General features: G+C 43.1%; 1 protein-coding gene across 1 annotated transcript in view; it reads left to right on the forward strand.

Annotated features, from left to right (window-relative positions):
• Nucleotides 1-16268, forward strand: part of itga10 (integrin, alpha 10) — a 172929-nt gene that overhangs the window by 41217 nt on the left and 115444 nt on the right. Inside the window, exon 3 of the mRNA XM_069940600.1 lies at nucleotides 7729-7838. Coding sequence (XP_069796701.1) covers nucleotides 7729-7838 — 110 coding nt within the window. The remainder of the gene's footprint in view (nucleotides 1-7728; nucleotides 7839-16268) is intronic.

Consider the following 16268-nt stretch of genomic DNA (forward strand, 5'->3'; position numbering starts at 1 on the left):
CACGACCATCTTGACATTGTAGGGCCACTGCCGGTCTCCCATGGGGTGAGCTATCTCCTCACCATGATTGACCGCTCCATGAGGTGGCCAGAGATGGTCCTGCTGGCTGACACAACCACCAAGACCTGAGCCAGGGGACTAATTAAGAAACACCTGGGTGTCGAGGTTCAGTGTTCCGGAGCATACGACCTCCGATAGAGGGACACAGTTCACTTCAGGGCTCTGGACGGTGCTGGCCAAGTTGCTGGGAATCCAGCTTCACCACACCACGGGGTACCACCCTCAGGCCAATGGGTTGGTGGAGCGGATTCACAGCCATCTAAAGGTGGCCTTGATGACTTGGCTCAAGAAGCTGAATTGGACAGACATGTTACCATGGGTCCTTCTGGGGATCTGTACCGCACTGAATGAAGACTTCAACGTCTCAGCAGCCGAGATGATATACGGCACACCGTTGGTGATATCGGGGGAGTTCTTGGCCTCTGCCAAGGACCTGGAGGACTACATGGCCTCATTGACTAAGCTGAGGGAAAAACTGAGTACTCTGGCACCTCTGTAGCCTTCGCTGCATGGCCAGGCCAAAGCCTACAGGCCCAAAGACAAAGGCCTGTGAGTACATTTTCATCTGGCGGTGGGGGGGTGGGGATGACTACGACAATGAACAATGTATGAGGGGTTGTATAAAGTAATCAGACGTAACGGATCGATGTGTGCTGGAGATCAGCAGTAAGGAAGAGACTTTCACTATTGACCACCTCAAACCACCACACCAGGACATTAGCCACTCGGCTTCCCTGCAGCCCCCTTGACACAGAGGTAGGTCACTGAATGTGGCAAACAGTGCTCCGATTGCTGTTTTGGGGGAGTCGTGAGATGGCCCGCTGACCAGGTCACGACCTGGCACACAAAATGGCCGACAAGCGCGGCGACCACTCAGACCCCGTGGGGGCTAATGATCTTTGTTCCAGGTGACCGCCTGCATGGCGGGAAACAATGAGCAACGGCGGGAAACAATGAGCAACGGCGGGAAACAATGAGCAACGGCGGGAAACAATGAGCAACGGCGGGAAACAATGAGCAACGGCGGGAAACAATGAGCAACGGCGGGAAACAATGAGCCACGGCGGGAAACAATGAGCCACGGCGGGAAACAATGAGCAACGGCGGGAAACAATGAGCAACGGCGGAATGGCGCCTAGTCAGAGATCGGCACTGTCGTGACGTCACCCTTGTCATCAGCAGCAGGGAGAGAATATAAGCAGAGCTGCCGGTGCCATAAATCAGTCTTCGACTTCAACTCCCCGTGTGTGTGTCTTCTCTCCACACTTAACGGTAGTGCACACGCTACAGTTCAGCATGGAGTCAGACTTGAAAGGCCTGTTCCTGTGTGGTAGTGTTCTATGGTTGGAACTGAATGCAACATGAAAACATTTGTTAGTTTAATATTTGTTCGTTATATACATTAATGATCTAGATGATGGGGTGGTGAATTGGATTAGTAAATATGCAGACGATACTAAGTTAGGTGGAATAGTGGATAATGAAGAAGGTTTTCAAGGATTGCAGAGGGATTTGGGCTGCTTAGAAAAGTGGGCTGAAAAATGGCAGATGGAATTTAATGCTGATAAGTGTGAGGTGCTTCATTTTGGTAAGAAGAATCAGAACAGGACATATGTGGTAAATGGGAGAGCATTGATGAATACAGAAGAGCAGAAAGATTTAGGAGTAACGGTACATCGTTCCCTGAAGGTAGAAACTCATGTGAATAGGGTGGTGAAGAAGGCTTTTAGTGTGCTGGCCTTTATCAATCATTGCATAGAATATAGGAGTTGGGAGGTGATGTTGAGATTGTATAAGACGTTGGTGCGGCCTAATTTGGAGTTCTGTGTGCAGTTCTGGTCGCCTAATTATAGGAAGGATGTAAACAGAGTGGAGAGAGTGCAGAGAAGGTTTACCAGAATGTTACCTGGGTTTAAGCATCTAGAGTATAGGGAGAGATTGGACAGATTAGGTCTTTATTCTTTGGAGCGTAGAAGGTTGAGAGGGGATTTGATAGAAGTATTTAAGATTATGAAAGGGATAGACAGAGTGGATGTGGATAGACTATTTCCGTTAAGAGGAGGAAAGATTAAAACAAGAGGACATGAGTTAAGAATTAAGGGGCAGAGGTTTAGAGGTAACATGAGGGGGAACTTCTTTACTCAGAGAGTGGTAGCCGTGTGGAATGAGCTTCCGGGAGAAATAGTGGCGGCGGAGTCAATTGTATTATTTAAGAAAAGGTTGGACAGGTATATGGATGAGAAGAAGATGGAGGGTTATGGGCATTGTGCAGGGAGGTGGGACTAGAAAGGGGTGTTTGGTTCGGTGCGGACTAGAAGGGCCTAATGGCCTGTTTCCGTGCTGTAATTGTTATGTTATGTTAAACATTTTTATGTACGAGAAGCCATTCACCGGAGAGAACATTACTTGACGGGCTGTTGTTCATAGAGGTAAACAAGAAAGTCTGCGGTTGCTGGAGTCGAGTGTGATACACAAAAGTGCTGGAGAAACTCAGCAGGTCATGCAGCATCCGTAGGAAGTCAAGGGTAACCAACATTTCGGGCCTGAGCTCTTCATCAAGGTTACCCTTAACTTCCTACGGATGCTGCATGACCTGCTGAGTTTCTCCAGCATGGTTGTGTTTTACAGGGTGTTGTTCATCTTATCCCACAGAGGGTATCACATTCTTTCCCCATCCGGTGACATGCAGTCGGCGGATATCAATCAGAGCTGAAGCTCCCCCTGCATCTCAGGCTGAATGCAGGATCGGACTGAGAGCACCTTGCTGCTCCCTGTGTTGACGAGATAGAGGGGGAGAAAATTCAAAATTCGGAAGTGCAAAGGTACTTGGGAGTCCATGTTGAGTCAATGGTGAAGTCAATGTTTGCAATCATTTCTAGAGGGATAGCCTATAAGAGCAGGGATGTAATGATGAGTCTCTGAAGCACTGGTGAGACCTCACTTGGAGTATTGTATACAGTTTTGGACACCTTATTTGAGAGAAGATGTGCTGGCATTGGAGAGGGTTCAGAGAAGACCTAATAGGAATGAAAGAGTTAGTATATGAGGAATTATTGTCGGCTCTTGGACTGTATATGTTGGAGTACAGAAGGATGAGGGGGGACCTCAGAGACATTGCAAATGCTAAAAAGCCTGGACAGAGTAGATGTGGCTAGGATGTTTCCCATAGTAGGAGAGTCTAGGAAAAGAGGACATAACTTCAGGATAAAAGGGCATCAATTTAAAACAGAAATGGAATAAAGTTTCTTTAGTCAGAGGGTTGTGAGTCTATGGAACACACACGCGGAGAGGAACTGAGTGGGAGGATGGACCTTGATGGAATGGCGGAGCAGACCCTTAATGGGTCTACTTCTGCTCCAATATCATGTGATCTTGTGAGAGGGGGAGAAAAGGAAGAAGGAGTCCCATCATGTGCGATGGTGGGCGATGGACCCTCCAGTCTTCAGGCAAATTCCTCCCTGATATCTGCTCTTTGGGGCAGACCTAAGTGAGCGATATCACTTTCAGGACAGAGAAGAAAAGAAGCAAAATATTTTTAATTCCAAAAATGAGTCATACTTAATGTCTGATTCTACAAAAAAAACAGGAAGTGTTGAATATGATTTCCAGGTTTCGGAATGTCTTTTATCTCCTCAGTTGGAGTATATGAATGATTCCCTATTTGTTTGGTGCCAGTATCTCATCTGTTTCACTCATTACTTGGCTGATCTGAAACTATTCAGAAGTTGAAATGTTGGACACAGGAGCTGTGCTTGGCTGTGCTTGTGAAGTCTCACAGCAGTACTATCTACTGATGTAATTTCCGCCGCTGATTCAATGCCTCAGGGGTTTGTGGAGGTCCGGTATCTCATTGGAAACCTTGGCAAACTTCTGCAGATGTGTGGTGGAAAGTGCTGACCGGCTGCTTCGCGACCTGGTATGGGGCCACCAATACCCCTGAGTGGAAAGCCCTGCAAAAAGTAATGGACACAGCCCAGGGCATCACAAGCAAAACCCTTCCCACCATCGAGAACATCTATGGAGAGCGCTGGCGTCGGAGAGCTGCAGCGATCATCACCACCCAGCACACGCTCTGTTCTCACCGCTGCCATCAGGAAAGAGGTATAGGTGCCACAGGATTTGCACCATCATGTTCAGGAACGGCTGCTACCCAGCTACTATCAGACTCCTCAACGGCAAACTCAGTCATTTAAGGACTAGTATTTTGCTAATTATTTATTACTGTGTAGTGGCCCATGGCCCGCTCCGTGGCCAACACAGCAAACAGCCATTGAACATGATGATCGGGTAGACAGCATGCAGGATGAGACGTCTGCTTCCATTGGCCGCAAGATTGGATTAAAGCATTATATAAGGGACCGTTAGCAAAAGTGACAGTAAATGGACATGTATCAAAGCAATTTAACTTAAGCAGGTCAACACGGTATTTCAATACCGCTGGATGCTTTAGTATAAATTTATACCCTTTCTTCCATAAAATCGCCTTTGCTGTATTGAACTCCTTTCTCTTCTTCAGGAGTTCAAAACTTATATCTGGATAAATGAAGATTTTTTGCCCTTTCTACTCCAGTGGCTTGTTGCCCTCTCTTACTTTTTCCATTGTCTTCTCCAGTACCTTTTCTCTTGTAGTATATCTTAGGAATTTTACTAAAATAGATCTTGGCCTTTGTTGTGGTTGTGGTTTAAAGGCCAATGCTCTATGTGCCCTTTCTATTTCCATTTCTTGCTGTAGTTCTGGACATCCTAGGATCCTGGGGATCCAATCTTTTATAAACTCTCTCATATTCTTGCCTTCTTCATCTTCCTTAAGGCCCACTATCTTTATGTTATTTCTTCTGTTATAATTTTCCATTATATCTATTTTCTGAGCTAACAGTTCTTGTGTCTCTATAACTTTTTTATTAGAATCCTCTAATTTCTTTTTTAAGTCCTCTACCTCCATTTCTACTGCTGCTTCCCGCTCTTCCATCTTGTCCATTCTCTTTCCCATTTCTGTTAAGGTCATATCTATTTTATTCATTTTCTCTTCTGTATTGTTTATTCTTCTTCTTTAATCATTAAATACTTGCGCTTGCCATTCTTTAAATGACTCCATGTATTCTTTAATAAGAGAAAGTATATCCTTTATCTTGCCTTTCCCTTCTTCTTCTATTTCACTGTACTCTTCCTCTTCCTCTTCTTCTTCCTCTGGGTTGGCCATCTGTTATTTCTTTGTTGCCCTTTTCTTCTCTTCTTTCTTGTTTTCGTTGTCTTCTATGTTCTCCTCTTGCTGCAGGTGTTCTGCAGCTGTCATTGCCGGCTGTGGAGATCGACTCCCCAGCTGGTCACCCCTCCCGTCGGTGTGTTTTTTTGCATGCGCATCGCGCATGCGCGAGGAGTCGCGCATGCGCGGTTGCGCACTTTTACTCAGCTCAGCGAGCCATTTTTGTAGTCCACTTTCTACCGACCTGAGGGAGCGGGTTTCTCTCTCCACCACGGGCCTCTTCGAACAGGTAAGGCCTTCTCCTTCTTCTTCCGTTGTCTTCTCTTCCTCTCTTCTTACCGTTGATTTCGATTTTTCTTTTTTCGTCACCATCTTCTTTCCACCTTTATACTCACTTTTCTTTAATTTTTATTTTTGTGCCTTTGTGTTTTCCTTTGTTTTTTCCGACTTTTCTGGAGAGGGCTGGAGTTCACCGTCCGGCCACTACTCCATCACGTGACTCCTTCCCCAAACACGACGATTGGGTAGACAGTACGTGGGATGAGACACCTGCTCCTATAGGCTGCAGAAATAGTGGTCAAATTGATCAATTGCCACCAACAGATCGCAGGGGGTCCAATCCGGACCCACACATCTGGGACCACCAATCAGCAGCCAGCCTCACTCAAGCAACACTCCGGTGGTGACACGACTGGCTGTCTATAAAAGACAGAGCTGCAGCCCAATAAAGCCAGAGTCGATGACACTCCCTTGGTGTGCGAGTCTTCTTTCAACCTTGAGCTATGACCCATTATACTTCGAGCTATAACTGTAGCAACCCTGCTACAAATGTATATTTATACATCTGCATTTGCACAGTTAGTTTGTTAGATTTCTTTATTTCTCTCTGAGTGCAGTAATGAGGCCCACAGAATCTCAGGGTTTTATGAAAATAAGTACTCACACTACCAGGTTCAGGAACAGCTGCTACCCCTTCACCATCAGATCTTTCAACAACAAACTCAATCAGAGAATTATTTAAGGATTCTGACTTTGCACATTATTTATCACTGAATATTTTTTCTGTATTTGCACAGTCCGTTTATTTACATTTCTTTTTTCCTTTACATTTCTGTCATTTGTTTAGATATATTTTTCTTGAGTACAGTTTACACTGATGGCAGACTTTTCAATGTCGCCTGACTTAAGTCCAAAAACAAGACACCCACGAGTTCCCTCATTGAGTTCCAATACACAGATGACAACAGTGTTGCAGCTCTCTTGGAATACCACCTGCAACAGATTCTGACTGGCTTCCGCATGAAACTTGGACTTACCATCAATTCCAAGAAGACTCAATTTACCATCACCAACTGAGACAACTCGGATAGAACCATCAATTCAACTTGGCGAAACAACCCTGCAAAATGTGAACCTCCCTTCCAATGTCGACTTCAATGATGAGATCCAACTTTGTTTTAAATGCGCTGGAACAGCTTTTGGATATCTTTGAATAAGAGTCTTTTGCGATTGTGACATTCGAATGGACACCAAAATGTTAGTGTGCAAAGCGGTGGTGATTCCAGTGCTTCCGTACGCATCGGAAACTTGGACAACACACCGACAACATCTGAAGGCACTTGAAAAGTTCCATCAACGCTGTCTTTGAAACAACTTAAATATCAGCTAGGAAGATAGAAGAACTAATGTCAGCGTGCCAAATGAAACAAAAACAACAAGGGTTGAAGCCTGTGTCATTAAGAACCATCTAAGATGGAGTGGTCATGTTGTTCAGATGGAAGATGAACATTTGTCGAAACAAATCTTCTACTCCTACTTTAAAGAAGGCAAACGTAAAAGAGGTGGACAACAAAAGAGATTCAAAGACATCTTAAAATCCAACATGACGAGATGTAACATCAACATCAATAATTTCAAAACCAATACCAGGGACAAGAAGCTCTGGCAAACCATCATCCAAGAAGGAACAGTCAACAGATGTACAGAACTTGAAGAAAAGAGAAGTAAATGGGAAGAGAGGTAGCCACAACCAAAGCCCGATCTGCCATCTGGAACGACCTGTCCTGAATGCGGAAGATCTTTCAAAGCCAAGATTGGACTCAAGATTGCCATCAACGGAATGAAGTCCATCATCCTCGACCTCAAGGGATAGCCACCAATAAGTAAAAATTCTGCCACGCCTGCAGGAAAAAGAATCTCATGGTTGTATGTGAAGTCATGTATGTACCCAAATTCGAACTTTGAACTGTACCTTGTGCCCGAAGGTAGCAGTGAGAAGAGGTTATGAGTAGGGTAATGGGGGTGGGGGGGGGGGGGGAAATCCTTGAAGATGTTGGATGCCATCCTGAGCCAGTGCCTCTCATATCTGCTTTCAGTGGACAGTCACAGTCCCCATGAAGACACTCATTTTCTCGGTTCACTGGTCAGATGGGTCATTTTTTTGTTTTTACTCTCTGTCTCACCAGGTTGCTGGTCAGTGCCCCCTGGGATGGAAGTGCAAAGAACAAGAAAGGCGACATTTATCGATGCAACGTGTCCAACAGGAAGAGTACGAGCTGCACGAAATTAAACTCAGGTAAAGTAGCAGGAACATATCTGGTTCAGAGCTCCAATGGCTTTTAATTTTTTTGTTCTCAGCAAGGTTGAAGCCGATTACGGCTATTTTAACCCGTGCTGCCAAATTTCACCCAAATTAACCTACAACCCCTGTACATTTTGGAGTGTGGGAAGAAACTGGAGCACCCAGGGAAAATCCATGCAGGTCTCAGGGAGAGCCTCCAAACTCCTTACAGACAACAAGGGATTCAAACCCAGGTCACTGGCAATGTAATAGTGGCACGTTGACCCTGCAACCCTCAACAATGGTCAGCAATGGCAGAGCAAACGGCACGGTCATGTGAAGGATCTAGTCAGATGTGGGTTGGAGTAGCTCCCCTTAAAGAGTGATGTGGTGGTGTGGGGGGGGGGGGGGGTGGGGAAGAACGATTCAAAGTTACCAGGTTAAAGATTTTACCTGCTAAAAAATAGAAAATGAATGGGCAAGAAAAATAAGACCCAAAAAACTAGGGCTGGAAAAGTTCAAAAGTTTGCCGAGATCGTCGAAAGAAAGTCCACAAGGGAGTGGTGAAGAAGATGCCGCCTAGACTCAAATAGATGGGGGTTGGGGGAGGGGGTCGACACCCAATCTGTAATATCTGCTGGAAACAATGGAGACATTGAGTGGATGACTTTCCAAGGTAGAAACTGTGCTGAGAGAGGTGGCAGACAAAATATACTGGTGATGATCATGGAGCTTGGAAACCTGATGACCAGGGTGGACCAAGTCAAAAATGACCTGACAATAGTTCAGGAAAAATTGAAGGCCCTGGAAGAAAATGCAACTGCATGGAAACTGGATAAACAACTGCTGCTGGATAAAACCAATCACAGAGGATTTCAGCAGAAGGAATAATGTCCACATCATTGGGAAGGGACCGAAGGGAATGACCCGGTGGGGTTCTTTGAGGAATGGATTCCACAGTGGTTGGGAACAGGAAGATTCAAAGAGAACTTGCTTACTGAGAGAGTCCACTGGATGCTCGGCCCCAGAAGACCAGCCACGACTGGTCCTGGTAAGATTTTTGAGTTAGCGGGATCGGGAGTCAACACTAAGAACAGCAGTTGAACATGCCAGGGAAAATAATGGTCCAGTCAAGTTGGAAGGTGGAAAAGTGTTGTTTTTTCAAGACTTTAGTGTGAATTTGGTTAAGCAAAGAAAGGAATTTGATGGCTTCAAGTGACAACTGAGAATACGGAATAAAGTACTTGATGTTATACCCAGCGATGTTGAGGATCGATGTGTTGCAGGGACCTCAACAATTCCGAAAATCTCTATAAAGGAGGTAGAGAGATGTATACAAGGACTATAAAAGGAACTTCAGAATGGGATTCCAGAAAAAAAAAGAGAAAGTCAAAGTGAACTGGGTAAAAGTAAACAGAGTTATATTATGAATCGTCTTTTATTGGTTAATTAAAATAGATTTGAAATGTATAAGAAGAGCTCAGGAGAAAGTGAATACTTAGTAAAATAGTACCCCAATTGGGGCAGCTACCCCAATTTAAGGAGGTTAATGGCGTCAGAGAAGGAGAGTTTTTACAAAATTCCAAAGTTAAGGAGAGGGGCTTTCCTTTAGATCACACATGTCAAACTCTGGCCCGCGGGCCAAATTTGGCCCGCGATATAATTATATTTGGCCCGCAAGATCATTTCAAAAATGTATTAGAGGTGGCCTGCCCTGTAGCGAGAGCTGATGCTGTTTTTTGGTAATGTCACCCCCACCATCCTCCCCCTTCATTGCACATCCTTCCCCACCCCCTAACTATCCCCTCCCCCCTAAAACCACCCCCCTTAAAAGATGGCCAGAATATTCTCAAAAAGGAATCCAGAATGGTAAAGTTCCACAAACCTTCTACTGGGAATCCTAACAACACCCGGGCATCAGATCCACGGGATGCGGAGGGAGCAAGAGTGTTGCAGGTTGACCGTGCAAACTTTGAGAATGGGGAAAACAAAATTGTAACACGAGAAGTCTGTCAATGTCATCAGCCGGCAAGCCAGTTGGAAGGCTCCCCGCACAACCAGTCACTTCTCTCACCTGTCGAGCGGTGCGGTGGATTGGCGAGTGCCTGTGATTTCCTGTCGGCGTGACAGACATGGCAGGCTGCGCACGGCCCCCGCTGTTCCGCAAAGGCTGATCGGCAGCGCGCTGGGCCTGAGTGGGTGGGTAAGCAGGGGTGGGCAGAGGGTGTAGGTGAGGAGTAATGGGCAGGGGAAGTTATGGTGGTGCGAGGGGCAGTTAGAGGGAGGGATGAGTAGAAGGAGGGGTGGATAGGGAAGAGGTAAAAGGGGAGGGGCAGGGCAAGTAGGGGAGGGGTGATTAGAGGGTGAGAGACGGGTAGAGGGAGGAACAGGTTGAGGGGAGAGGCAGTAGAGGGGCGTGTATAGGATGGGGTGGGTAGAGGCAGAGCGAGTGGAGTGAGGGGTGAGTAGAGGTTGGGTAAAGGACTGGTCAGGTAGAGGGATGGTGGGTCGAGGGTGAATAGAGGCCTAGAGCCTGAGGAGTGAGCAGGAAATGCTGAGTCCTGATGCAGGCCAAATTGGACACAGCCTGTGAATGCTGACTACATCTCCACAGGGACCAAATAGGTTTCCCTCAGGTCAAGCAAAGGGTGAACTTGAGCTACCTACTCCTGACCTGTAACATTATCCTCCTAAAGTTATATCCTAAAATTTAACATTACATATGTTGAAAGAAGAGAAAACATGCAGATGTTATTGAAAATTTTCAATACATATTTAGTTCGGCCCTCGACTTAGTCCAAGTTTTTAATTTTGGCCCTCCGTGAATTTGAGTTTGACACCCCTGCTTTAGATAGTACCGCAGGCTTTTCTCACAGGCTTTTGGGGTTTCTTGTTGATGTCACCATCAGTGCAGGGGCATCACATGTTTTTTTTAAAAGGGACAAATCATTGTACTATATGAATAAACTGAAGGGTCATATGGCAGAGCTGGATATGTGTAAATATGAATAAGAGTGAAATGTTAACATTTATTACTTATAATGTTAACAGTTTAAATGGACTCATGAAAAAAATTAAAGGCAGACATAGTTTTTCTACAGGAAACACACCTTACAAAATTGGAGCATAACAAATTAAAAAGGGACTGGTGGGACCAAGTCATTTCATCTTCTTTCAGCTCCAAAGCAAGAGAGGTGGCAATTTTAATGAACAAAAATATACCAGTGTTGGTTGAGGACACATCATTAATACAGCGGGAAGATTTGTAATGGCACATTGTCGGATAAACGCAGAATCCTGGAGGCTTCTGAATGTTTATGCTCTGAATTTTGATGATGAATCTTTTATGCAGAATGTCATCTTAAAAGCAGTGGAAGGAAGACAAAATACATTGGTTGGGGGAGATTATAATTTTTGCTTGGACCCCATCTTTGATAAATCAGCAAAGACAGTGACAAAAGCAAAAGCTAGAAAGTTACTTAATCTTTTGTGAAGGATTTAAATTTGTAAATCTGGAGACAGTCATACCCCAGGGTGAGAGATTATTCATTCTACTCAAAGTTCATGACTCTTATACGAGAATAGATCTTTTTTTTAATGTCTGCACAATTGGAAAACAGAGTGGATGAACCAGAGTACCTGACTTGATTGCTATCTGATCATGCACCACTGACCCTACCGATACTGATTCCAGAGAAACAAGAGCGGGTTTATAGATGGCATCTTAACTCTACACTGTTGAGAAGGACAGATTTCTCTAATTTTATTAGGGGACAAATAGTATTGTTTTGTGAAATGAATTTCACCTCTACTAATGATAGTTTTTCTAATATGGTACACAATCAAGGCTTATTTAAGGGGACAGATAATTTCATATACTAAAAATTTAAAGAAGGAACACTTGGCAGAGGTTAATGGTTCAGAGAAAGAAATAACAGAGGTGGATAAAGAGTACCACAGATTGGATATAAGATTTTGGAAAATAAAAAAATTGAAACATAATACATATAAAATAGAAAGAACTATTTTAAAATCAAAACAGAAATATTATGAATTAAAAGATAGAGCACATAACGTCCTGTTGCAGCAATTAAAGGCAGAAGAGACATCAAGGATACTTAATGTAATACAAACAGAGCCTGATAAATTAACATATAATCCAAAAGAAATCAATGATACTTATAAACAATATTATACAAAACTGTACAAGTCAGAATTGCTAGTTGCCTCTAGGGCAGTGGTTCTCAACCTTTTTCTTTCTACTTGCATGCAACTTTAAGTATTCCCTCTGCCATAGGTGCTCTGATATTAGTAAGGGATTGCTTAAGGTGTTATGTGGGTGGAAGGAAAAAAGTTGAAGACCACTGTTTTCATCATACCTCATTGACTCGTTATGTGCATGGTTTCATAACTCCAAAGGAAATGGGTCAATGACAATTTTTCTCAACCAAAATATGTCAGTAACAATTAGATCTAAAGCAGTGATTCTTAACCTTTCCTTCCCACTCACATACTACCTTAAGCAATCTCTTACTAATCACAGAGCACTGATGGCATATAGAATGCTTAAAGTGGTATGTGAGTGGAAAGAAAAAGGTTGAGAACCACTGCTCTAGGGTGATGGATGAATTTCTCTCTTCAATTGAATTGCCAAAATTAGAAAATAAAGATCAGATACAATTGGATGCCCCCTTTACCAGAGAAGAGTTTGAAAAAGCTTTGAATACATTACAGGCAAATAAATCACCAGAGGAGGATGGTTTTCTGCCTGAGTTTTAAAAAGAATTCAAAAACCTTTTGATGCCTCTTATTATGGGCGTGGTTAACCAGACAGTGGAGACTCAGACTCTCCCAGGATCCTTCTCAATAGCTATTATCATGGTGCTACCGATAAAAGAAAACCAGGAATCCATTAAAACCATCCTCATATAGACATTTATTAAATGCAGATTACAAAATTCTAGCTAATAGACTAGGGAAATATTTACCTAAATTGATAAATCCAGATCAGGTAGGCTTTGTTTAAAAAAAGACACTGCAAATAAATTTGGGCAGATTATTCAGTATAATTCATCTGAATAAGTCTAAGGTGAACCGAAGTATAATTGTATCTTTGGATGCAGAAAAATCATTTGATCAGTTAGAATGGCCATTTCTGTTTAAAGTATTATAAAAGTTTGAAATGCGATGAATATTTATTAATTGGATAAAAATCCTTTATCATAAGCCATGGGCCAAAATTATAACTAATGGTCTGATGTTGATGATGTTTTCTTTGAGTAGATCCAGCAGGCAGGGATGCTCACTGCCAGCAGATCTCCTTGTTTTGGCGATTGAAGCATTAGCATAGGCCATAAGGAAGGATCTGGACATAAAGGGATAGCATAAAATTAATTTGTTTGCTGACCATGTGCTATTGTATTTATCAGACCCCGATGAATCTTTAGCTAAACTACAGGCCACACTGGAGAAATATGGAAGAGTTTCAGATTACAAAATTAATTTGGACAAAAGTGAAATTATGCCATTAACAAATTTTGATTATAAAAGATACCAAAAAGGAAGTCAGTTTAAATGGAAATTGCAAGGAATTAAATATTTAGGAATAATGTTAGATATTAACTCACAAAATTTATACAGACTTAACTATCTCCCTATGCTTGGAAAGATACAAAGTTGGAAAAACTTGCCTATTACTTTAGTTGGGAGGGTTAATTGTGTGAAAATGAAAGTGATGCCGAGACTGCAATAGTTCTTCCAGTCGTTGCCTTTCCTTTGCCTCGGAATTTTTTAAAGATACTCAATGGTCGTATAAGACAATTTCTTTGGTATAATAAAGTGCCTAGGATCTCCATGGAAAAATTAATGAGGGGATTTAAATTAGGGGGATTAAGATTGCTGGATTTTGAAAAAAATTATCTAGCAGTCCAGGCAAGATCCCTCATGGATCCAAATAGGATTACATACAAATGGAATATTAAATTAATTTTAAAAATGTAAAACCCCATATTAATGCATATAATTAAAATTTGGCATGATATTAATGAATGCAATAAAAAAAGGTGGGATATCACCAAAAGCACCACTGTGCCAAAATGAATTATTGCCCATGAATTTGGGTAATAAAATTCTAAGCACTTGGTATGAGAAAGGAATTAGGTAAATTGAAGATTGGTATGAGGAAGGGGTACTTATATCCTTTGGACATATAAAACAGAAATATATTTGTCAAATAGAACCTTTCACTGCTTTCTTCAATTAAGGTCCTTCTTGTGAGAAAGAAGGGCCCCCACAATGGTCCCACCTTCAAGTAATGAAGTGGAAGGGATGCTTAGGTGGGGAAATACCTCAACATTTATAACTAGGACGTATTTTGTTCTCCAAGGCGAAAGTGCTAAGCCAGGCCTACAAAGGTCAAGAGAGAGGAGGGAGTTGGACCTGGGTGTTATAATACCAGAGGACTGTTGGTCTGATTGGTGTTTGGATAATATGACATCAATGATCAATGCGAGATATGGACGGGTTCAATACAATATTTGACATCAACTATATCTCACGCCACAAAAACTGCATCAATCAAAATCTGAAATATCCAGAAGGTGCTTCAGATGTGGCATTGAAATTGGAACTTTTTTACATTCTACCTGGTCGTGGGTAAAGGTAAGACCATTCTAGTATGATATCGCCTAACAAGAGTAACAGAAGTGTCTTTCCCATGCGACCCAGAGCTGTACCTTCTGTGCAACTTTATGGATGTGAGCTACAAACTGACTAAATTTCAAATTTGCTTTGTTAAGGTAGCTCTGGCTGTGGCCAAGAAGTGTATAGAATTCTCTTGGAAATCCAACTCTCCACTTATTGCTTGATGGGCTGTGGAGTTACATTGTTGTATATCCATGGAGAAAATTACTTACAATTTAAAGAATAAATATGACACAGTCATTAAGGTATGGAAACTGTACTTGGATTATGTTGGGGTCCAATTATAAATGTGACAATGTGATAACCCCTGTAGAGTGCGTCGAAAGAACCAAAGACTTGTTGATCCAAACCAAGGCTTTTATTAACTAAAAGACTGGAGCATATCACATGTAGGTTGACCAGTCCAGAATGGCCTGGTCTGGCTAGGAGCAACTCTTTAAGACCTGCCAGTAGGCGTGGCTATGCTCTCAGCCATCCTACACTACAATCTGTACATGTACACATTGGTGATAGAATCTGTACTATCACAACCCCCAAAAAAATTGTGAAAAATTAGAGCTCTGATGGTATGTGAAGTTATATTTTTGTATTTGGGTGGGGGGAAGGAAAGGGGGGTGTGGTTTGCAGATATTTAATATGTGTATAAAAGTTTAAAGATTGTATGAATGCATTTATGAAAAATGAAAATAAAATATTCAAAAAAGCAATGACTGAGCAATGTGGACCCCAGCCTTGGGTGTGTTTGATGGGACAGTGTTTTCTAATCCATGCTGTCCCTGGCCTGGGGATTTTTGATAGAATCATGATTTACTATCATGAACATGTCATGAAATTTATTGTTTTGCAGCAACATTCCAGATGTAAGTTTTGCTTTAAATTATGTTTTTTTTAAATGAATAAATTAGTGCAAAAAGGAGAGAAAGTGAGGCAGTGTCTATGGTTCATTGTCCATTCAGAAATCTGATGGCAGAGGGGAAGAAGCTGTTTTTGTGCTGTTGAGTGTTCATCTTCAGGTTCCTGTTCCTCCTTCCTGAAGATAGCAGTGTGAAGAGGGCGTGGCCTGAGTGGTGAAGGTCTTTGAAGATAGAGGCTGCTTTCTTAAGGCACCATCTCTTGTAGATGTCCTTAAAGGAGTGTAGGCTGACCCATGATGGTGCTGGCTGAGTTCACAACTCTCTGTTGGGATAATTTTCTAATCCATGCCGTTCCTGCCCTGGAAGTATGTATTAGGATATTATAAACTTAAGGAAGGTTTACTCTGCATTGGCCCTAAGTGTGTGACAAGACACACAAGATGGTCTGGAATTGGACAGAGCGTAAAGAGCACACATGTCAAACTCTGGCCCGCGGGCCAAATTTGGCCCGCGATATCATTATTTTTGGCCCGCAAGATCATATTAAATATATATTAGAGTTGGCCTGCTGGCTGCCACGCCAGTATAGTGCATGCACACTGAAGGTGAAAATGAAGACGCCGGAGGTGTGGAGGAATCTCAGAGTCCCGAATCCCGGGGATCGGAGTGCCGCACTCAGCTTGCCCGGCTCCCGGACACACAGACGCGGCTGGAGTTGGGGACAATCCTCGCTGGGTCTGCGCTTCAGCGGCGATGCCAGACCAAACGTCTCGTTGGTGATGTCTTCCCCCTCACTCCGTGCTCCTGCCTCCCACTCCTTTTGTTGGAGACGAGCCCGGCGCCGTGAGATCGCAGTTTAATCCCATGGGAGGGGGGTGGGAGCAACGCG

This window comes from Narcine bancroftii, chromosome 5, assembly GCF_036971445.1.
Source record: "Narcine bancroftii isolate sNarBan1 chromosome 5, sNarBan1.hap1, whole genome shotgun sequence".
NCBI lineage: Eukaryota > Metazoa > Chordata > Chondrichthyes > Torpediniformes > Narcinidae > Narcine > Narcine bancroftii.